Source organism: Amphiura filiformis, chromosome 3 (assembly GCF_039555335.1).
Source record: "Amphiura filiformis chromosome 3, Afil_fr2py, whole genome shotgun sequence".
In the NCBI taxonomy this organism is placed as follows: domain Eukaryota; kingdom Metazoa; phylum Echinodermata; class Ophiuroidea; order Amphilepidida; family Amphiuridae; genus Amphiura; species Amphiura filiformis.
The window spans coordinates 59325185-59348652 of NC_092630.1; the positions used below are offsets into that span (position 1 = coordinate 59325185).

The window sequence follows — 23468 nt, forward strand, 5'->3', positions numbered from 1 at the left end:
AATAGTCCTCTTTTTATCTTATAATACAATGGAATGAGTTATTTATTTAGCACAAGATTTGTTTTTGTGTCACACACACACACCCACCCCCCCCCCCCCACACAAACACCTTTCCAATTCTCGCACATAATGCGTGCACACACACAAAAAAATAATGGTGGTACGATTATGTTTTGTCCTTTTCACTAAACAGAATATTCCATATGGAAAAAAAATTATTGGGCCAGTCCAACATAATTTTATGAGTTGTTTTCCTTGTGTAGCATTTTAAATTTTGAATTGCCTGTGCCAACACAATACCTGTGTTGGTGAGTTAAAGATAAGACATAAATGAAGTATTATATCGTCATAAGAGAGCTGTCAGTTTCTTCGGAAGTGGTGGCACCAATATGTCAGTGACATATTTGCTCCTTGCATGAGATACAACATATTGCAATGGTACCACAGAGAGATGAGAGATGGCAAGGCAGGTCAGACCCATCACTATACCACCCATTTACAGTAGATTGACCGGTGTAGCAGCCTCTCCTGAGGTCTCCCATAATGACCTGCATAACCTCCTTGCATGAGATGCAACATATTGCAATGGTACCACAGAGAGATGAGAGATGGCAAGGCAGGTCAGACCCATCACTATACCACCCATTTACAGTAGATTGACCGGTGTAGCAGCCTCTCCTGAGGTCTCCCATAATGACCTGCATAACCTCCTTGCATGAGATACAACATATTGCAATGGTACCACAAAGAGAATGAGCAATGGCAAGGCAGGTCAGACCCATCACCATACCGCCCGTTTACAGTAGATTGACCGGTGTAGCAGCCTCTCCTGATGTCTCCCATAATGACCTGCATAACCTCCTTGCATGAGATGCAACATATTGCAATGGTACCACAGAGAGATGAGAGATGGCAAGGCAGGTCAGACCCATCACTATACCACCCATTTACAGTAGATTGACCGGTGTAGCAGCCTCTCCTGAGGTCTCCCATAATGACCTGCATAACCTCCTTGCATGAGATGCAACATATTGCAATGGTACCACAGAGAGATGAGAGATGGCAAGGTGGGTCAGACCCATCACTATACCACCCATTTACAGTAGATTGACCGGTGTAGCAGCCTCTTCTGGTGTCTCCAATAGTGATCTACATAACCTCCTTGCATGAGATGCAACATATTGCAATGGTACCACAGAGGAGAACAAGCAATGGTAAGGCAGGTCAGACCCATCACCATACCACCCGTTTACAGTAGATTGACCGGTGTAGCAGCCTCTCCTGATGTCTCCCATAATGACCTGCATAACCTCCTTGCATGTGATGCAACATATTGCAATGGTACCACAGAGGAGAACAAGCAATGATAAGGCGGGTCAGACCCATCACTATACCACCCGTTTACAGTAGATTGACCGGTGTAGCAGCCTCTCCTGATGTCTCCCATAATGACCTGCATAACCTCCTTGCATGAGATGCAACATATTGCAATGGTACCACAGAGGAGAACAAGCAATGGCAAGGTGGGTCAGACCCATCACTATACCACCCGTTTACAGTAGATTGACCGGTGTAGCAGCCTCTCCTGATGTCTCCCATAATGACCTGCATAACCTCCTTGCATGAGATGCAACGGCATTACAAAGAGCATGAGAGATGGCAAGGCAGATCAGACCCATCACCATACCACCCATTTACAGTAGATTGACCGGTGTAGCAGCCTCTCCTGAAGTCTCCCATAATGATCTACATAACCTTCTTGCATGAGATGCAACATATTGCAATGGTACCACAGAGAGATGTAGACATATGAGTTCACAACATCTGACGGATCCTGGTTGCGCATTGGGAAAACAACGCTGTACAATCTCCCTGTGGTAATAGATTACAAAGAAGAAATTAGTATTGATAATATAGAGATTATACCCAAAGAGTATGGACTCCATATTGCCCTGCGTGCAATGATATGATAAATCTTGGTTTGTCACAAATGAAGATCAAAATAGTGAACCTCCACCACTTATCAGTAAATGCCTGAAATAAATAACAATTTTGTGTCTTTAAGTTTAAGTGCCTTTAAACTTAAGGGATCTAAAATGAGCGTTTATTGCGTTTCGACAGTATTTTTTGTGGGACATGAGAGCACCTCAGACCTATCGAATTGCATTCTGAATACAAAGCATGTCTTTCTGATATCAAATAATTTTCATTTTTTGAAAATCACAATATAATACAAATTTTATGACAAATTATAAAAATTTGATATTTTTCAAATTTTTGATATATAACAGTCCTCGAAGTAAATTATATAAATCTAATGGCATATTCTTAAAGTGTATGTAGCAGGGAGGAAAAGCCAGCGGTCAATTGAAAATTTTGACCTTTCATATTGAAGATATGGATTTTTTCCCAAAAAGACCTAATTTTTGTTGGTGTTTTGGGAAAAAATACATATCTTCAATACGAAAGGTCAAAATTTTCAATTGATCGTCGGCTTTTCATCCCACCTACATACACTTTAAGTATAAATCATTAGATTTATAAAGTTTACTTCAAGTACTGTTAAATATCAAAAATATCAATTTTTAATGATTTGCCATAAAATGTGTATTAAAAACGCGAATGTCAAAAAATCAAAATTATTTGATATCAGAATGACATTCTCCGTATTCAGAATGCAATTCAATATGTCTGATGTGCTCTAATGTCCCACACTGTCCAAACGTTCATACCCCAGCCCTTAAGCTTTGCCCAGCGCATGGCAAAATAATCAAGAGGTACACTATTTTGCCCTCCATGAGCAACACACAAACATGGTGGAGTCTATTGTCTTTGAGTCTAATTTTTGATTGATTACCAGTTTACTGACCCGACTTCTTCACAAGAGGAATCACTTCTTTGATTACATCAACAATACAGGACAAAGATACTGAGACACTCATTGAAAATGTCCCCTGTCATTTAGCCATATATTCATAATATTTGACATCCAGAAATGCTTCTGTCTTTGGTGAGAAGCCTTAGCTCTTTTCAAACACCTCAAACCTCCCCTTCCCACTGTTTAGCCATATATTCATAATATTTGACATACAAGAATGGTGCTTTTTGGTGACAAGCCTTAGCCTTTACTGAGTACCTCAACTCTCCCCTTCCATTCCCCACCAATCAATGTTGGTAATACAAGATGCACATGAGAAAAATTGCTAGATTCAACATTGATTGGGGAAAATGGTTGTGGAGGGGTCAATATACATCACCATACTGAAAGTCCCCATTGTAGCTTTTAAGGGTATATAATTATCCTTGATTTTAATTCTTTCAACTGCATACATTTATACTTTCCAATTGTAAAAAACAACGCTAAAAAGTTTACAACTTTCAAGTGAATTAAGTGATGTAAACAAAATGCATTTCATTGATCAAAATTTCTCCTGACAATGCAAACATTTGGAATTCAGAATTTCACATCGTCACAGTGCGCAATAATCAGCAGGTTAAAGGTTACCCGACTAAGTCTGAACGACATCATTCTGATACTTACTTGAAGAAATTTCCTGTGAGGATTCCTGGCAAGCCATGTGTTCTTTCTGTTTTCAAAGGTTTGTGTATTACTAGAAGTTTGCCCTGTAATGTGTATGTATCAAAAGAGACAAAAATAAAATGCAAATATGTGTTTTCTGCCTAATAATAGTGTTCAATTAAAGCAGCACTCAAGATAGGATTTTAAAACTGTTATAGCATTATACCTGACAAAAAGATTTTAAGAGATGTGTTCAGCAGTAAGGATTAACTGTTGTCAATCATGTGAAATTTGTTTTTATATTACAACTGTAACCTTTGAAATCATTTAGTTAATTACAAAAAGCACAGAATCTTTTTTTTGACAAGAAACACCTTTTTGACAGATAGCTTAGACCACAACAGTTTTAAAGAAATCAAGTTTTGATAATGTGGGATGCATTCTGTTTTATGTTATCATATACAAACAGATAGTAGTAAGTATATTAGGTAATTCTTGGCCAAGCAGGAATGTACCTGTTGCATACATGTAGCACACTAAATGTTTACTCAGTGTAAGGCATGTGTGTGTATGCAATCTTCTGGACCATGATATGCGCGTGTGTTGATTGCGGAGCTACAAGCGTGCCAAGTATTCCAGCTTGGCCAAGAATTACCTGATATACCTATATAGTGACTTCTCTATTTCCAACCTAATTAAATTCAATTCTCTCATTTATTTACACCAATGTATTAACCCTTACCGCCATATCTTCAAAGTATAAGAAATAGCTGTAGTAGAAATCCCCTCGCCTCATTGCAGCAGTGAAATAACCTTGTTGGAGAAACCCATGCATCTGATGAACCATATGCCACACCTATGGGAAAATTAAAACATACTTCTGTGAACAGTTTGAAAATTGGCTTTTATTATAAGGGCGTTTCGTGATCCACAGCATCATCCCCACTTTTCTCAAAAAAAGATTTTTATACCACTGGAAACCTCTGGCTACATAATGTTTATGTACAAAACATTTCTTGCAGATTAATTCCTTTAACACAAATTTTTAATTACAACACATTGTCTATGGAGCAGTGTAATACACATTATCATGCATAACTAACAAAGGTAAAATCGGAATGAACTGAAATTCAGGGAATAAGCTTTTTTCGTGGATATCTACTGAAAAATGTCATAAAAAGAGGATGCTAGGATCACAAAATATATGTGTGTTGTTAAAAACTTTTGTTCTTCTCATTTGAGAAAGACAAAAAAGAAGAGTCTGACATTCTGCATTTAACTGATAATTCTACAGTATTCTGTGTAAGAAGTTAGCGCTGGTATCAACGAGCCAGTCGCTGCCCATATTACAATTGTACTTTTCCACCAAATTATTTGACTTTAGAAACTACAGTTTACTGAAGAAAATGCAACAAAACTAAATTGGCAGTTTCAGAGATACAAAAACGTGTGCGTGTCCTTTAACAGACGAAAACCGGCATGTTTGTTTTATTTGAAAATCAAGTTTTCATGACATCCACATAACTTTGCTCGAATCACACAACGACTGCTCAGTGTCAGAAGTGGGTAAGTGCAATAGCTGTCATGTGTAGCTGCCATGTGTAGATGAGTACAATATACTGTGTCTAAATTGCCAAATGTTCACAGGGCAGCTATTGCACTTACCCACTTCTAGCATTGAGCAGTCTGTTACTTTTTTGTTATATTTTGTGTGTGATTTAAATATGTTAAAAATAAAATGTAAAAATAAAAGTTAGGCTACTTCTGAATCTTAATTCACTACAACTCACCTGATCTCTCAATAGTATGGATGCCTTAGTAGTATCGTTACTTATTTGACTTGTCATGTTGATAGAGGGCGCTGTTAGTTGGTCAGTCTTGCGATCTACATGAATAAAGTGCACCAAACCTGGGAAGTCTTCTAAGTAGGTTGTCATAGTGATATTTCTTTGTGCTTTCACTGCTAGGTATTGCTCATAATGGCACAAATTTTCCTAGAAGGTAAAAATAAGCCATATTAGATAATAATAATAATAAATTTTCCATATCACAAGATAAAAATTACAATATAAATATATGCCTTTTTACAACTCATTCTTTAGAACTTTTGTCCCGCGCCCCACAACTACCACCGCACCGATATGAGGGGTAATGACTGATTCCCAGCATTTTTATACACATTGTTACAACTTGTGACTTGTGACCCCTGGATCCACCTCTGTGCCATCAGCGTCAGCATTTTTTCAATCCTGCATATGCTCTTTTAAGTTTCAGACTTACTTGCAGCATTTGTTGTAGGTCATAGATTGCAGACCCTATCTTTTCTGGAAGTTTTCTTGATGCGGTTCTATTGCCAAGGTAGCGAATTTCAAAGATTTTCTTCAGTAATCTTGTAAGTTCAGGTAAAGCAGACTCTAACCTGTGGTGTCGTTAAGAAAGTATGGCAAAATGAAAAAGTTAAAGTAACTCTCGCATAAATGCACCAAAATAAACTTTTGTGAAACTAACAGTGTATAGAAAATAAACTCAAATCACAACCTGTATTTTCACCCTCCAAATTCCTCACCTATTTACACATAGAGATTGTCTGTACACAATATTCTGCCAACTCATCCACTTATTAATCAACAAGAATACTATAAATACTACTAGGCCAATTTGATTGTAATAGATTTTGTTTCATAAAAAAATGTCTCATTCTGTAAAGTATTTACCATATTCCCTCGAATAAACGCCCCCGGGGGTGTTGCATTTTCCAAACAGGGGGCGTTTATTTGAGGTCATTTTTAGAATGATATAATTACCGTTAAAATCATTAAGTATGCTTAAAACTCGCGCTGAAATGACAAACTATGAACTAGAAACACTGACTTCTGGTTCATTTCCGGGTTTCCGACCATGATTTTTGCTGATTATTGACGCTATTATCGACCTTGTGAGCAACTTGGTAAGCTTACTACACAAGAAACCATGAAAATATCGGCATTTTTTAAACATCTTGGTTGAAAAAAGTGTTGGGGGCGTTTATTCGAGGAAATACGGTATATGGCTATCACCAGCATTGACTGCAATATATCAGGAGAGTGAAAGTGCATAGGAACAATGCCGGAAACTATGTCACGCTATTGTTCGACTTAAACTACATCATTTTTAACCCCTTCCGTTTCCGTTAATACAGCTTTAGTCTCCTCCACCTTCGCAACACGGTACGTGGAGTGACTGGAATCACAATGACAGCGGAGGAGAATACTAGCTGGTCAGACAATTTAATTCTATCAAGCATATAGTACCTGAACAATCACCGTCATTTGATCTATTTACTACAGAATATATTGTATACACAAAATATAATTTTAAAATTGTAAACCTGTTAACTTATATACTTGTGTACTAAAGTATAAGGACACGTGAATAAAATCATGTAGAAGACAAAATGGCCGCTAATCCGCCTATTGTCTAGACCACAGAGGAGTAAGATAACACAGAGCGCGTACCACCAGTCAAAGTCCCCGTGTATTGTATGGTACCAGTTTTCGCATATTCATGAGGGCCGATTGTTCGATCGTGCTGTGTCAAACAATCACGCCAGCGATGCGTGCCTTCGCTGTATACGCGATAGAGCGTTGCGTGCTTTCGCGATTACGCAACTGACCATGAAAATACGCAGTAATTGCGTAGCAGTCTCGCCTGTCGCATTTCATGGAACAATCGGCCCTCATTATCGGATGAGGCGGAGACTTTGACTGGTGGTACGCGCTCTGTCTTATCTTACTCCTCTGTAGTCTAGACTTAAACTACATCTTCCGGTTTGATACGTAATACTAGGATGCCATGCCCTGAATATATTCATATGAACTGATTAACTTTGGAAGAGAGATGTTATTTCATGGGAGACTGGAATTTTCTACTTTTCCTGAATTACTGGGCTGGTTTTCTACACCTGCCCTTCTGGAGAAACTCAAAAGAGATAAATGACTTGTGTCATATTACTATGCTTTGTAACACATTACATGGTGCCAATTAGTCTTGAACTATATACTGTATATATATTCCATGGTGTCAAAAATGAATTATTCTAGAAACACAATTTTACTAGTCTAGAAACAATACAATGCAAAATATGTGATGCGATCAAGCAAAATCAGTCGGAACTCGGAAATATTGACTTTGAGATAAAGCAAAATCAGTCGGAACTCGGAAATATTGATTTTGAGATATAGCCATACAAAGGCAATATTTCCTTTTGGTTGAGAAACTCTTTAATAGCTCATATCTTTGGAACTGCTTGTTCAATTTCGTTGGGGGTTTTCTGCAAAATCCAGATTTGTAAATGATTTTTACTATCCTAATAAGAAACTGAAAATGTAATATATCCGAGTTCCGACTGATTTTGCTTAATCGCATCACATATGTTGACAGGAAATTTAACATCCTCACCTACACTATTTTGCCAGGACCTATCGCACTGGGCGAATGACCGCATAACAGGGGTGTGATTCAAAGCTTGTGAAATATCCTGAAAAACAGCGTGACTGGGCTAAAATGGCCCAAAACGCGCTGAAAATCAATAAAACTGTGTAAATTTTGGTCAAAAAACAATCCATGATAGCCATGAATTTAAAATGGGAATGCTCTCTCACATACATGTACAGAGAAGCATTTTGAAGTCACTACCAAAATTGGAACGACATGAGGTATAGTTATAATTCTGTATCCCTTACCTTGGTGACATATATCTGCCACTGACACCATCGATATACTTCTGTAACCCACATTGTTTGACTAGTTCCCACTGCTCTGTTAGAGATTTCTGCCTCTCATTCAAGCTGGGATGCTGCAGAAAAAGAAAGACATAGCATAAAATTATTTCAGTTTGGCCCAATACTGACATATTCTCATGCATACTTTTAATTGTGATTCTAAAGTTTTTGTGTGAGATGTTTGTTTCATCGACCATGCCTGGTATAATATAGCACTACAAATTTGTGCCTGCTGTAATTTTTGCCTCTCAAGGTCATCCAGGAAATTAATAAGAATAGACACCTCACTTTTGACACAGACCATTTAAATTACTAATTTTTGAGTTTATCCATATAGTTGTCTTGATTATGTTTATAAAATAACATTATCTTTGGTCCATTGTATATGCAAGTATCATTGTATATATGCAAGTATCATACAATAAGGGGCATAAGGCAAGCAAAGTGTTGTGTTCAGTAATTCCATACACTAAGTCAGGCCAGCGGTACTCTATACAAACTGCCTATACTGATTCTGAGGACAAAATCTGTTCAACAGTCAAGATTCCCTGCTTTGTACTCAGCAGTCAGGTCACAGTATGTTTATGTGACAAACAGTGCAGGTCAGGCAGGTCAGAGGTCAGTGAACTGTGCTACGCCCTCTGTGTAATAATACCTAATAAATCACCTTTTTGTACCACTCGCAAAATGTGACGTTTGCATAACAACAGCCTAATATGGGCCAGATACATCGCTGTCCATCATTGGCGCATTCTCTAAACATGGTCATATCATCGTCATATATGGTTATAAAAAGTCACCTTTTGCAATGGCCACGACAAGTCTATGCATGACAGACTCTTAGACACTGTCCATGCTCTTACACAAGGTCCTGAGCTCACACTGTCCTCACTTTTGCGATCGAAGTAGCGCCTCTCTTGATTTAGTACTCTCAGACTTAGTTTTTCTCACATGAACTTCTGAGATAAACATGGTTTTATCGAAATCCTGTTTATCTAAATCCTGTGGTAAAACTAAGTCTATCTGAGAAAAACTAAGTTTATCTCAGAAAACTAAGTTATCACACCAAGTGTTCAATAATTAGGCAAACAAGTTTTTTATGCGAGAAAAACTAAGCATATCAATATAACTGAATACTTAGCTTGCCATAGATGCATATGATTATCACATGTAGGTTTTGCCCAACAGCAATTCCTTACCTTTAACCTTTTGCATGTTCACAAACTTGTTTAATTAATCCCTCTAATGATTCTTCAATATTCCTTCCACTAGTTCCAATATCTGCACCAGCTGATTGTTTACGATTGATTAGATCTAATAAGAACAGACATTGGCTGATCACCTTGGCTAGCTGAACCCGCATCTGCAATAATGAATTCATTGTTAGTGATTAGAATCAATATCCAAAATGATCCTTTGCCTCAGTGTCATCAAATAATACATTTCTAAGATGTTTGGGCCACTTTTTTTTCCAAACAGCCAGATTTCCTTTTTTAAAACAAAAATGGTACAAAATCATCAAAACATGGGGAAAAACCCCTAATCCGCTACATTTTTGTAATATTCACATTTTTAAAGCTATGCACACAGTCTTTTGAGACTAACCTTTTTCTAATTTGACCTAAATTGTATTGATATTTCAGACCTGCTACCACAAAACTCGGACAAAGTTGCCAAGGCCTTATTCAAGATACGGTTCATTAAACATACCAAAAATCAAATAGAAAACAAAAGAATTTCAAAGCTAAATATGTATTTTCGAAGGACAAAAGATTGAGTATAACCATAATATGCAATATATCATTTTAAAGCTGACAATCTGAGCTTATATCTCCAAATCATAATTTCCCAACTTCATGCAGGTTCGTTGGAGCAGGTCTCATTTGTGACATGATCACTGGGAATGAGTCACGTGTCAGCAATTTTCAATTAGAAGTTTTTTACATCAGTTTTTGGCAGTTACGAATGCTACATTTTGATGCAAACTCCATCAAAACCGGACATCTGGTTTCCGAGTTATGAGCAATTTATCAATAGCTGAAAACAATATAAAACAAAAGAATTTAAACACTATTTTTGCCAATATCTCAACAACATCCAATATTAACAATATTAACGACATCCGACTCATTGCCCTTGCTTGATCATGTCACATTTGTGCTATGTAAATCTTACCTCACTTAAAACCACTAATGTTATTCCAGGTAGAATTGGTGCAAAATAAAGAGTATGTGGTGCACAATTGCATGATACAAGTTGTAGAAATGCTGGCATACGGACACATGCCCTCCTCTCACCAGATGAACCCACATCACTTGGTGCTATGCTTGCTCGTTGTATGAAACGAGCACTCTTCATGTAAGTCTCATATCGTGGGTCTGTAAATGTTGGAGGTGAACTGATTGCAAGCTGGAATGAATTGAAAAAAAAAACACCCATGCATGTATAACTGATTTGAATTTCAGAATGTCAAATTTGTGATATGATACTAAATCATAAGCAGATATCTTTCAGATATGTCAGCCAATGTGTCCATGTATTATGTATGTGAAATAAGTACATTACAAGATTCCTATTGCAGCCGCCTGCGCAGGTACACTATCGCCAAGGTACCTGACTGGTACACACAGTGTACCTGCACAGTACCAATACTGTTACTACACAGGATCCATCAGCAATGGTACTGCCAAGCCAAGTACCTTGGCGATGGTGTATGTGATAGGAATCTGGTAGTGTATGCAATGCATCAATAATATAACACTCTTAAGGACAGCGTTTTCTTGCTGCAACAGAAGTTTTCTGTTCTTCTCAGCAATTTCTGGTTCTTCGCTGTCAGCTTTAGGTCTTGGCTGTGGCTTTTCAGCTCAAATATTATTAACTTTGTTCCAGGCTTTGTTCTCCTTTTCTGCAGCGGAGGATTCCAAATCAAATTTTTGCCGCTGCAAAAGATGCTGCAGAAAATTAGCCGCTGCATCTGTTGCAGTGGAAAATAAGTAACCCAATGGGCACTAACACCTGTCTTACAGTGACCCTGATTGGCTAATTACATGATAAAATCACCTGAGTAACCAATCAAAATAGAGCTTTTAAATCTCTCAAAGCTTAATCCCCTTCAGCCCTACTAACTTTTCTTACCATATCTCTGATTGGCTCAATTGATGATACACCACTCTTTATAACCAATCAAAATAGTTCTTAGAGGCTGATAATTAGCCAAGTAAAGTATATACATGGGGATTCATATGACTTACTGGTGGAGATGAAGCTATTGCCATTGCAGCACCGTCTAATGCATCCCTTCCAGTCCTCTTTAACGTCCCAGTAGGAGGAGTATGGAATTGATCATTAGTAGTAGGAGTCATATTTAAGTCCAATGATCTATGTTTATCCTCTTCCTCCTCCTCTTCACTTTCTCCTTCGCTATGAGATGATGATGATGATAAGGCAGGATTAATGTCAAGTTTTGATGCTTCAAATGGTAAGCTGTCTTGGTCATCTAAGGTGCCTGATTCTAATAGTGCTATTTCAGTAGGTTCGTCTGTTTCATCTGGACTGTAATATGAAGACTGTAATGAGAATGTGTTCAATAAAAAAGTGCCTTGAGATGATAAACATATATTAAAAGCACATCAGCAGCAATGGGCCAAACTTGCCTTTATGCCACAATTTTGTCAGGAAAATTCAGAGTGGGAATAGAGACCCAAACCCTCTAGTCCAGGCCCCTACATCCTTGCCCCTTGGTGTCACCAAATTATAAATCAGCTGACAGCTCACTTTTATAAACACATATTGTTCTGATTTAGTTCAAAACCTTCCCTAGACTTGTTTCCCCCTTAATTGATAACAGTCTAGTTACAGATCTTCAAACAAAAGAATACACATTGCAAACTGATTGGATACAATGTACATGAATTTGAGCAACAAAATATTTTGACATCAGGAAAAGGCGACAAAAAACAACAACCCTGTTCTACTACGGGTCCAACTGACCCAGATTTTACAGTTTGGGGATTAAAATTTTTTTTTATCTGTATGCAATAAAAACAGTCATTTTTTGGCTGAAGTGGATTGATTATGACTGAAATTGTTTGAAAAAAAAAAACTGAAATCTTCAAAATATGTAAACTTGCAAAATTGTTCAGATTTTTCAACCTTTCTGTTATTTGTTTAGGTCATTTAGCCTCTGCCAGAAAAAAAATCCAGACCAACCGATCCTACTTAGTCAGTCTGCCAGTAAAGCAGGGTTTTTTGTAGACTTGCTCCAAGTCCTCAGGCTTTCTATAGACTGATGCATTTTCTATCAATTTTAATTGTTCATTTTCCATTGGTATATAGACCTATTTAAAACCATGGCCACACAACATACATAGAACATCATCCAGCCATGCCTAAAACTGAAGGAATGTCCTCTTAGTGTGAGAATACCCTGTCTCTTGTATACAGTGTGCTTGATGCTATTGTAAGCAGCCAGCAGGGATTCCCAAGTTAGATCAGGGAAGTGACACCCTGGTCAGACCATGGTCAGACACATGAACCCTCAGGCCCCTCTGTGGCCAAAACCAGCATGCTCAGTGCATGGATAGAATGACATCCAAGAATGACATGGAAATACTTCAGAAAAAACATTGATCTATATTAAGCAATATAGGCCTATATAAACCGTAGCATTTATAGTCAATTGGGTAAGGTTTCATGGAGCAAAAGTAAATGGTAAAGTAATTTTTTTTAAAGGAAGAAAGAGAAAAAGGCAGAAGCCTTGAATCAAGGCTAGGTTTTTTGTTGCCTAAATGGCATTTTTTCCATCTTAATTTGTCAAATTACAGACCTGTCTGAATCTTTCAAGTGAAATGATAAATTAACCTTCTCCACGCGGGTGTCGACTGCAGACGACAAGTTTCTAATTTTCTTTAAAAATTAACAGTGAGTACAAATAGCATAGTATTGGTTCTTAAGATAGCTCTTGATATTTTGAGAAAATATAACTTGGAATTTTTATGTTGAAGCATGTGGCTAGCACGCAGAGCATTAACAGCCAATCCAGACAAATAACAGTGCTAAATTATAAACAGCCTAAACAGATTGAAAATGTGGTCTTATTCAAGTTCATTTTGTTACCAAAGAGTACACTATACTAGAGTCCCAAGTTTTCCGTCTTACGGAAAACAGAAAAAAATTACGGAATCGGAGGTACAACACGGAAAATGACATTTTTGTATGACGTGACAAAAATTGTTAAAAGATAAGAAAAATGAATGTTAAAAACAATCTTGATTTTTTATGATAAAAACATACTGTTTAATAATACCGAAATAAACGTATATTACCAAGGCATGAACCCCCATCCATCCAGACATTGTAACAGTCGGCCTATATTATCGTGAGAATATTCCAATCAGAGCATATTGGTCGCGATATTGAACACTTAATTGTGACATTAATATCATTCATAATCATTGTTTATACAATTTAAGCTTTATTCATCAAATTTGGATTTACAAATTTTACAACACGGATTACAACACGGAAAATGGATTTTAGAAAACGGTAAACTTTGGACTCTACACTATACCTCTGATCCTTCTTCCCCAGCACTGACATACTCTCCCTCGCTATTACTGCCTGCCTGATTAGAATCTAATCTTCTATGAACCCTCTTGGCTGGTGGGTCTGCTTTCATTAGTGCCTCAAGCTCATCCACATTGTCTGTAGTTGGGAAGAAGCTGTGTGCTAGTAGGGTGATGAGGAGAAGATCTGAGGATTGCAGTTCAGAAGCTCTCCGACTGGATGACAAAGAAATCAACAAATAAAAGGTATGCTAGTTATAGGGTGAGGTGTAAAGTAGTGGCCATTATTTGTTTAATTGTCATCTCTGACAGTTTCAAACTTTATTTGTGGTGTCACAAGAAAAACAATTTAGTGTAAGAAGAAAAAAACCAAAAACTGTTATTCCAAATAGCTTAGGATCACTGTCATCCATTGACTGTTTCTATATATCATATTCTTTGGTTCGTCTCATGTTTGGTTGTGTCATCAATGTTTTTTTTGTGGTTGCGCTGCACAAGTGCTTACAAACCAACCTTGTATGCATGTTCTGTGCAATTAAGTCTACATGTATGATTCGATATTGCGCCCAGCAAAATATGCATTTATGTCACTACTGAACTTGAGGCAAATCAATGTATAGATGGAGAAGTTTATTAAAAGAATAAAAAAGTATTACAAACCTTGAATATAATGCCAATAATTTTGCATGGACTATTACCATAGCAGTACAGCATTCTTATCTCCAGCCCCTTTGAGTTTATGTAGTACATTTTCTAGTAGCGTTATACACATTTCATTGACTGTTTGGTTTACCTGTAACCTCTCCAATGCCTGGTGTGGATAATAAAATAAGTTACATACATGTGACAATGTCATATAGAAGACAAGGTTGTCAAATTCTCTGTCTAGCATCTTTAAGGGGGTACTACACCCCTGTGGTAAATTTGTGACTATTTTTGCATTTTTCTCAAAAAATAATAACACACTGGTAACAAAAGTTACGCATATTATTGGGGCAAGGAATCCAATTATTACACTGAAATTTCAGTGACTCAAAACACTCGGTTCAGTATATATGATAGGAAATGAGGTACATCCTAGCTGTACCTCATTTCTTATCATAAATAATGAACCGCTTGTCTTGGGTCACTGAAATTTCAGTGTAGTAATTGAATTCCTTGCCCCTATAATATACATATCCTTTGTTACCACTGTGTTATTAGTTTTTGAGAAAAATGCAAAAAAAGTCATACATTTATGGAGGGGTGTAGTACCCCCTTAAAGACATTTTACAGATTGCTTAGAAATGGGCTATTCCAGTAGAAATCCATTCACCCCTATGGAAGACATTACCTTGATCTCCCGTATCCGCTTCAGATTGTGGGTGTGGTATATGCATGTCATGATTTTCAAATGTCAACATTATTCATAATTAAGCCAATGTTGCGTATGTCTGGATCATAATTTAGTTATACATGCAGTATGTTGTAGTTTACTGGTACTCTTACCTCAACAAGGAAGCTTTGTTCTTTGTTGTAGAGATCTGCCCATGCATTCAACACATTGTCTAGCTCTTGCCATACAATTTGACGCTCACTGATGCTCCTAGGACTCATCCTGCAAGTAACAAAAATAAAAGTGAGCCACTCAGCCCACGCTTTGAAATAACTTTTCTAACTTGTGTCGCCAAATTTCCCCCTATTCCTGAAGTTGAGTTCCAGTTCTAGTTATACTGGAATTCGGGGTACAGACAACTTGTATGTTGTATCAGGCCAAACTTGTCCTCTTGAACCTAGAGGGTGGGGTACAGGTATCAAAACTTGGTGCCCCTTCTCTTTTCGAACAGCTATGACACTTAACATACACAGGGATGCCCAAATTCATACAGCCTCCAAGTGTTTATTCATATTTCAATTACTTACATTTTAAGTGTATGATGGCAGATCTATTCTGTCATATCCACTATAATACATACCGTATTGTTTGTAATAAACGCTCCCCCTCTAATAAACGCCCCCCTCCAATTTTTTGAAAAATTGACAAAAATGCAAACATTTCCATGCCATATCGTGTAGGTAAGCTTAAAACTTGCATCAGTCATGTCAGTCACGATCGCTATATTGAATGGACAAAACATATTATGACTCAACTCCCATCCATTTCATTGCCTAATTATGGTAGAATTTCACTAATTCCATGCACTTACAGGAGTAATTTTGTTGTATTTCCCACGAAAATATCATTTTCCGTGGGCGCCGCCATCATGTATAGTCGTGAATCCCTCCTTTTATTAGGAGCACCATCGGAAAATTGAACCCGATTTTTAAGCTTTTTTCACTGACAATTCACTTCCAATAAACGCCCCCCTTTTGGAAAAATGCAACGCCCCCAGGGCGTTTATTACAAACAATACGGTACTCAAACACACCCCTACATACACATGTGCATACACCCCCACCCCAACACCATCATACCCACACAAACAGGTCAAACTTACTGTTCCACAACAGGCCCATAGTAGAATGTAATAAGTCGATTAAAGACCAAAAGTTTACGCTGAAGAAATTCTTCTGATTCTTGACCACTTCCATTCATAGCAATATACAGATGTTCCCCAAACTGAAAAAAAAACATTAAATATTTCAAATCTCAATAATATATGGACAAATATACATTGTATATTCTTTCATTACAGGAATTTGAGCCACTGATTGCTTCTTAATACCAATGATTCCTCCTTCTATAGCAGATTCAAATATTATTAATAACTGTGATTGAATTATTGATACTATAATTCAGCTTCAAATCAAATACCAGGCTCATTTTTAGATCCACAACTGCAGCTAGCAGGTTGTAGAGTAAGTTGGCACCAAAGGTCAATGTATGTCAGTTGCAGGCCACCACAGCTATGAGAAAACTGGTTATAACTTTTTCATTCAAAGTAATCTCAAGCACTTTAGGACCTGTACTTGATGCGTTTTTGCTTATTTAACTGTAATCACAGTTTTACCATATGTACATATATTATATACATATGGGTACCTCAATAGCTGTTTGCAATGTGCCATCTACATGTAGGTTCAAATGGATTTTGTTTATAGAGTCATTTTCAAAAGGTTTTGATCACATTAAATGGGGGTTTGCAATTTTCAGTGGCTTTAGACATTTTTGAGTGATTGGAATTTTCCCCAAATGGTGCTCTGGTCTTGCTGTAAACTTACCTGTCGTAGCACAAGAACAAAGTCATTCTCACATGTAATAGATTGATATGGTGTATGCAGTTCATTAGTCATAGCTCCTTGAGATGCAATGATAGGAGAAAAGAATTGAGTCGCTACACTAATATCAAGTCTCTCATCTTCCAACTCATCCTCCTGTAACAAAAGAAAATTCCAACCAACAACCGGATTATGGTATAAACCAAGTAAATTATCAAGGCATGAGTCAATTTTATTATATTTATTTTTTCTTAACTATATTACAAAGCAGATGTGGAAAGAAACAAAACTTCCAAAACTTAAATGAATATTAAAAACCCTGACCAAAAAACAACCACCAAATATTCAATATGGTTGCTTCTATCTAATAACACATCAAAAAACACTCGTCAGATACCAGTAGTGTAGGCCTATCGACCAAAGGACAGAAGAAACAAAGCTGCCCACCCCTGATTAAAGCATCCAGGACAAATATATTAATGTACATGTAGCATCACAAATTGCACATTTTCATGTCCTTTATACTGTCCCAATAAATTCAAACTGGTGGTGGAGCACAGCAGAATGATTTTGCAATTCCCCTGCCCCAGCAAATTTTGCCAAGTAAGGTAATACTATCCATGACTCATGACGAAGCAGTCTTAGATAAAATACCTATTTTACTAGCTACTTTCAATTTTAAGAACTTAAACTATTTAATCTAATTGTAACAGTTGTATATCAAGAGTAAACCAAAGTGTTTTGTTTAAAACAAATAATGCATAATAGTAGCATACTCACCATCATGAGGCCTTTCTCAATAGCTGCTTTATTCAGATGTTGTATAAAAGCTTTGTCAGCCGATAAGAACACTATATCCGGCATGCTGGGATTGCGTACTATCAATAACGCCCTCATGGTGGAAGCTGACTGGTGCGGGTTCTTATTTCAGAGTCTGGTTAATTAAGGAATAAAGATCCTTCTCAGTACAACAGTGGTATGTCCTACATGTAAGTATGAGAAATCGGTAAAAGATTTGTATTTTCATTTTGTATCTCTGTAAGTTGAATCATAATGAGTTGGTGAATTATCTATAGTTATTTATTATTTCCTTTTAAACCATTATTTTTGGTTTTGCTAGATTTACTTTACATCTGTTTTGTTTAAAAGTATGTGCTTAAAATAAATAAAACAACTAACTTGATTTTAACTACTGGATACAAATTTTTTAAAGTAGTTCTATAGCAAGAATTAACACTTGAAATACAAAATTAATGAAAAACGCCATTTCGCTTTGTCATGTTTGATGTTGAGAATTCGCGATGAATTTAGTCTCTTCAGCAGCTACTTTGGTTCTGCATCCTCCATACAAAGATTGTTTGAGTGGTGATTAGCGGCTGCTGATGAGACTGATAAATACAGCTCCGAGATGTTATGATTATAACCTCTAAATAACAGTTGGCACGCTCGGTAGCTCAATTGGCTAGCGCATTGATTATAACCTCTAAATAACAGTTGGCACGCTCGGTAGCTCAATTGGCTAGCACATTGATTTGACAAGTGCAAGGTTCTATTCTCAGTAGAGGTTAGAGGGGTTTTTTTCCTTTTCCTATCCATGTATAAATCAAAATTGTACACTTTCATTTGAAAACAAGTGAACAATTTAACTATCAGCCTTTGGATCTTGAAAGAGAATTAAATGTGCCACAATCTAGATCTGATCCACTCAAACCAATAAAAATGTTCAGGTATAGCCAAGTGGTGTTAAGCCTCCCAAATAAAAATTGACAAAAAATTCCACTTTTCTGGGTAACATTTGTAAGAAGGTCCAAATTACAGAGAATTTTAAAACAAAGAGACCACTTTTCCAAGTCAAAGTGTTCATTAAGTCCACTCAACAACCTCTTTCAAAAAATACTGGCTACAAACCTGGTTATATATCAAGATTATCATCAGAGTTAAGGGGGTACTACACCCCTACCCAATTTTGTGCCTATTTTTGCATTTTTCTCAAAAATTATACCGCATTGGTGACAAGTAAGATATTTATGTTATAGGGGCAAGGACCAGAACTACTGCACTGGAAATTTTTATTTCAACACAGACAACAGTTGTGGAGTTACAGTCAAAAATGAGGGAAAACCAATATTTGATCAATAAATCAATAACTACTTGCTGTGAGTTGCTGAATTTTCAGTGCAGTAGTTGTAGTCCTTGCCCCTATAATATACATAGGCCTATCTTACTTGTAACCAATGCGCTATGTTTGAGAAAAATGCAAAAATAGGCACAAAATTGGCCAGGGTGAAGTACCCCTTAAGACACGATTGTGACCTACCCAGGTGGTGGCTGCATTGCATTCTCTAAATTCAGTAAATTTTCATCGTCAACCGTGTAATTGAATGGGATTATTTTGAAATTTTAAAACGCTTGAAATATCACAAACAAATAGGCCAATGTTGATAAATAATATAAATACAAGCTAAAACCGTTGGGGTTCGATAATGAACCCACAAAACTAACCGAGTATATGGAAAATGCCATACGGCCGGGCAGTTTCACAAGTTGCCGGCTCGATCATGTCATCTGCCGCCTGGACCTACCCTTGACCAAGCCTAACGACGGCTGTATTTGAAGATCGCGATTGGTCAGTTCTCAAAGTAACGCTACTATATAGGGTGGATATTGTAATGATCATTAATTGTCATTGCATTGTATGCACAACACAAATATCTGTATGAACCCAGTGGGCTCAGATGATCGGGCCGCAAGCAAATTGAAAGACTTCAACTGATAATAGAATGTCAAAGGTCAAAAAAATACAAATTTTGTGTACTCCCGCTACACCATAGATGGCTATGTCTAATGCAAGTCTTGCAAGTATGGTAAATTGGCTAAATTGCTGAAAACCTTTGATGGGAGCGTAAGTCTTCCACGATGTTGATTTGAGTAGGTGCGAACCACACAACGCAACACGCATGCACGCAACGCAGAACAAGTACTATGTACAGCTACGCGTATGGCATGTACATGTATAGTGGCAGAATTAACAATGCGTAAAGCACACACATACTGAGCTTTGGAGGCCCTTAACATCATGGAAGTACACTCTCGACAAAGGCTTACAGCCGAATAGTTCGCAACGCAAACTTAAAACCATTTAACAACAAATCAAGGACTTTGCTGCTACAAGAGCACACACCCTAGACATTCCACAAATAACCTTCGCAACCAGGATCAGCTCCCCGAGTTTCATACAGGTTACAATGAGACAATTAGCAGTAAGTTCAGACATGCCAACTTTGAAATCCAGATTTCCGTACTCAGAAGACCAAAAATCCGTATTTTGCACCCTAAAACCGTATTTTTTAAATATGTACCTTCCAACCCCAGATACCCCAAAAGTGGAACACATACCATTGCGAGGGAGCACTTGTGCAACTGAGCACGTAATGGAGTAGTCCGAATAATCAGACCCAGAACAAAATATTAATTTCTGACATGATCGTGTACTGGGTCTGAACTGTTTCCATATGAAATCTTGATGGCAAATTGGACAATAGAAGCACATGGTTCTACGTGACAGCTTTTTAATCCCTATTCAGGTTACGTGAATCACGCTATTGTGGACCATCCTTCTGATACCTGAGTGTTTGGACAAGCGGAACGGGTTTTTGTCTACCTCTCTGTTTGTAAACAAACCAGGAGGTCGAAATCGTCCTCCTCGCCGAATACGAAAGTCAGCGTAATAGTACGGCACTGGTAATGGAGGGGGTCCATGGGCCTGCCTTATGAATTTGTAATCAAATTTGGCAATACCAAAGAACCATTCCATTAAAGTAATAAATCAATACAGAAAGATGCTTCCTTTATGAGTTATCACTCATTGAAAGTGCTACTTTGCTATACTTTACATGGAAAGCGGCCATCTTAAAGTCGTCATATTTCCTTAATCACATGACTGATCAAGCTGATTTTTGGATATGTGATGCACAATTAAAAATTAATTATTAAAAGATTTGGTGACCTCAATCGACCTTTGACCTTGTATGTGACCTTTGACCTCACGAAATTGGATAAAGTATGTAGACAATACAAATTGATATATTTCTGGAAACATTGGATTTGTTACTTCTAAAGTATAGAAGCATGCTTTGTTAAGTTCAGAAAATCATTGATCATCATCATCATCATCATCATCATCATCATCATCATCATCATCATTATAGTATCAGTTGGTAGGCCTAACATCAGGTTTTGTTCATGTTTTCAAAAAACATTTACCAGTTTAATGTCAATGTCAATTAGAAGACTGTACTGGGTAGGCCTATAGCAGTTGTCTATGCATGGTTAAAGAAAAATATTAAAAATATTAATGTGCCACTGGTGCACCATTGAGAAAACAAAGTCGGAAAGCATTTTGCAGGCCTGTTCTTTTGCAGACCTAAATAGTTAACTAAATACCTCCAGAAGACATAGCATGTGTAGCAGTTAGATGAAGATGCTTAGTAAAAAATATTAATGTGCATGAAAAATCTCAAGTCACGAGAAAATTATTTCTGAAACCATCTTGTAGGCCCGGCTTGTAGACCTATTAAATATTTAATGTGCATGCATGGTGCGAAAGTCGGAAGTAAAAGGAGGTGGGAAACCTTCTTGTATGCTTATTCTTTTGCAACAATAGAGCTAAATGGTTAACTAAATGCCTTCAGAAGACATAGCATTAGGTGGTTAATAAAAAATATTAATAATGTGCATGAAAAATTCGAAAGTCAGAAGAAAATTATTTCGGAAACCATCTTGCATAGGCCTATTACATATTTCTTTAATGTGCATGCATGGTGCGAAAGTCGGAAGTAAAAGGAGGTTGGAAACCTTCTTGTATGCTTATTCTTTTGCACCAATAAAGCTAAATAGTTAACTAAATACCTTCAGAAGACATAGCATTAGGATTAGGTGGTTAATACAAAATATTAATGGGCATGAAAAATCTGCAAGTCAGAAGAAAATTATTTTGGAAAGCATCTTGTAGGCCTATTAAATAATATTTTTTAATGTGCAAGCGTCATCATCGAAAGTCGAGAGAAAAAACGATGTAGGCAACCACTTTAACAGACCAAGAAAGTGGTCAAGTGATACCAGTAATTCAGTTGGTAGTCTAATCTTGCAGCTGTTTATCTTTTTAAGACACACATTTTATTATTTTGGTCAAAATTATGGAATTCCGTATTTTTTGGGGGTGACCGTACTACCCGTATTTTTCACGTTTTACCAGTACAAAATACGGTGAAACCGCACTAGTTGGCATGTCTGTAAGTTCCTTGTCCAGAGGAATTCCAGGGGTACTACACCCCTGCCCCTGGCCAATTTTGTGCCTATTTTTACATTTTTCTCAAAAATTATAGCGCAAAACTGAACTAAACTTAAGGTGGTACTACACCCCTGGACAATTTTGTGCCTGTTTGTGCATTTTTCTCAAATTATAGCGCATTGGTGACAAGTAAGATATGTATATTATAGGGGCAAGGACTACAACTACTGCACTGGAAACGTTATTTCAGCACAAACAGCAGTTGTGAGTTGCAGTCAAAAATGAGGGAACACCAATATTTGATCAATAATAAATCAATATTAGGCCCCTAACAGTCAATTTTGAGTTTCCCGTCACATAATTTCTGAAAACAAGTGAGGTATACTTTTTCATTATTCATTATTCATTATTTGTCTGCCTTTCATTATATGACCAACACGCATGTAAAATGTGTTGTTATTTGCCGCTCACTCACTTGAAGATGGATGTTTAGCCCAAATGAGATTCAAAAGTATATTACATGTACAAAGAGTCTGCAAGGTTGACAGCAAAATGTATATTTGATTTTGATTTTTCCACAAAAAATAAAGGGATATTCATAATTTTTTTGCAAATATAGCCTAACCAGTTTTCATTGGTATTTTTTAGAAAATCACAATAATGTATTCAAATGAGGGTCAGAAAATGAAGTGAGGGCGGGTGACGGGAAACTCAAAATCGACTTTCCTTGGCCTTAAGCTACTCGCCTTGAGTTGCTGAAATTTCAGTGCAGTAGTTGTAGTCCTTGCCCCTATAATATAAATATCTTACTTTTCACCAATGCGCTATAATTTGAGAAAAATGCACAAACAGGCACAAAATTGTCCAGGGGTGTAGTACCACCTTAAGTTTAGTTCAGTTTTTAAGTAAGCTTAAAACTGTGTCGAACTTGTAATAGCTTTGTAATGCTGCTTCTAAAACTGCCTCCTATCACAAATACCTGAAACTCTTCTTCAAGTCATACTTGATATATTCTTGGTTGTGATTTCACAAGCAAATCGTTATTTACACTTCAGGAACAAAGTCAAGAAACATTCCGCTGAAATTACTTCAGATTCTTGCAAACTGCAATCGATCAGGTGATTTCCAGACAGCCC

The 23468-nt window shown here is 37.1% G+C and overlaps 1 protein-coding gene across 1 annotated transcript; it reads right to left on the reverse strand.

Moving 5' to 3' along the window:
* Nucleotides 1–90: 90 nt before the first annotated feature.
* On the reverse strand, nucleotides 91–23455 carry LOC140147367 (BLOC-3 complex member HPS1-like). The gene is given in 18 exon segments (XM_072169144.1): nucleotides 91–1872; nucleotides 3542–3624; nucleotides 4263–4376; nucleotides 5311–5514; nucleotides 5801–5939; nucleotides 8242–8354; nucleotides 9232–9299; nucleotides 9487–9643; nucleotides 10456–10689; nucleotides 11532–11846; nucleotides 13850–14060; nucleotides 14505–14550; nucleotides 14553–14655; nucleotides 15333–15441; nucleotides 16322–16443; nucleotides 17046–17198; nucleotides 17823–18025; nucleotides 23312–23455. Coding segments are annotated over 17 exon segments (2466 nt in total). The 5' UTR covers nucleotides 17940–18025; nucleotides 23312–23455; the 3' UTR covers nucleotides 91–1694.
* Between the last annotated feature and the right edge of the window lie 13 nt (nucleotides 23456–23468).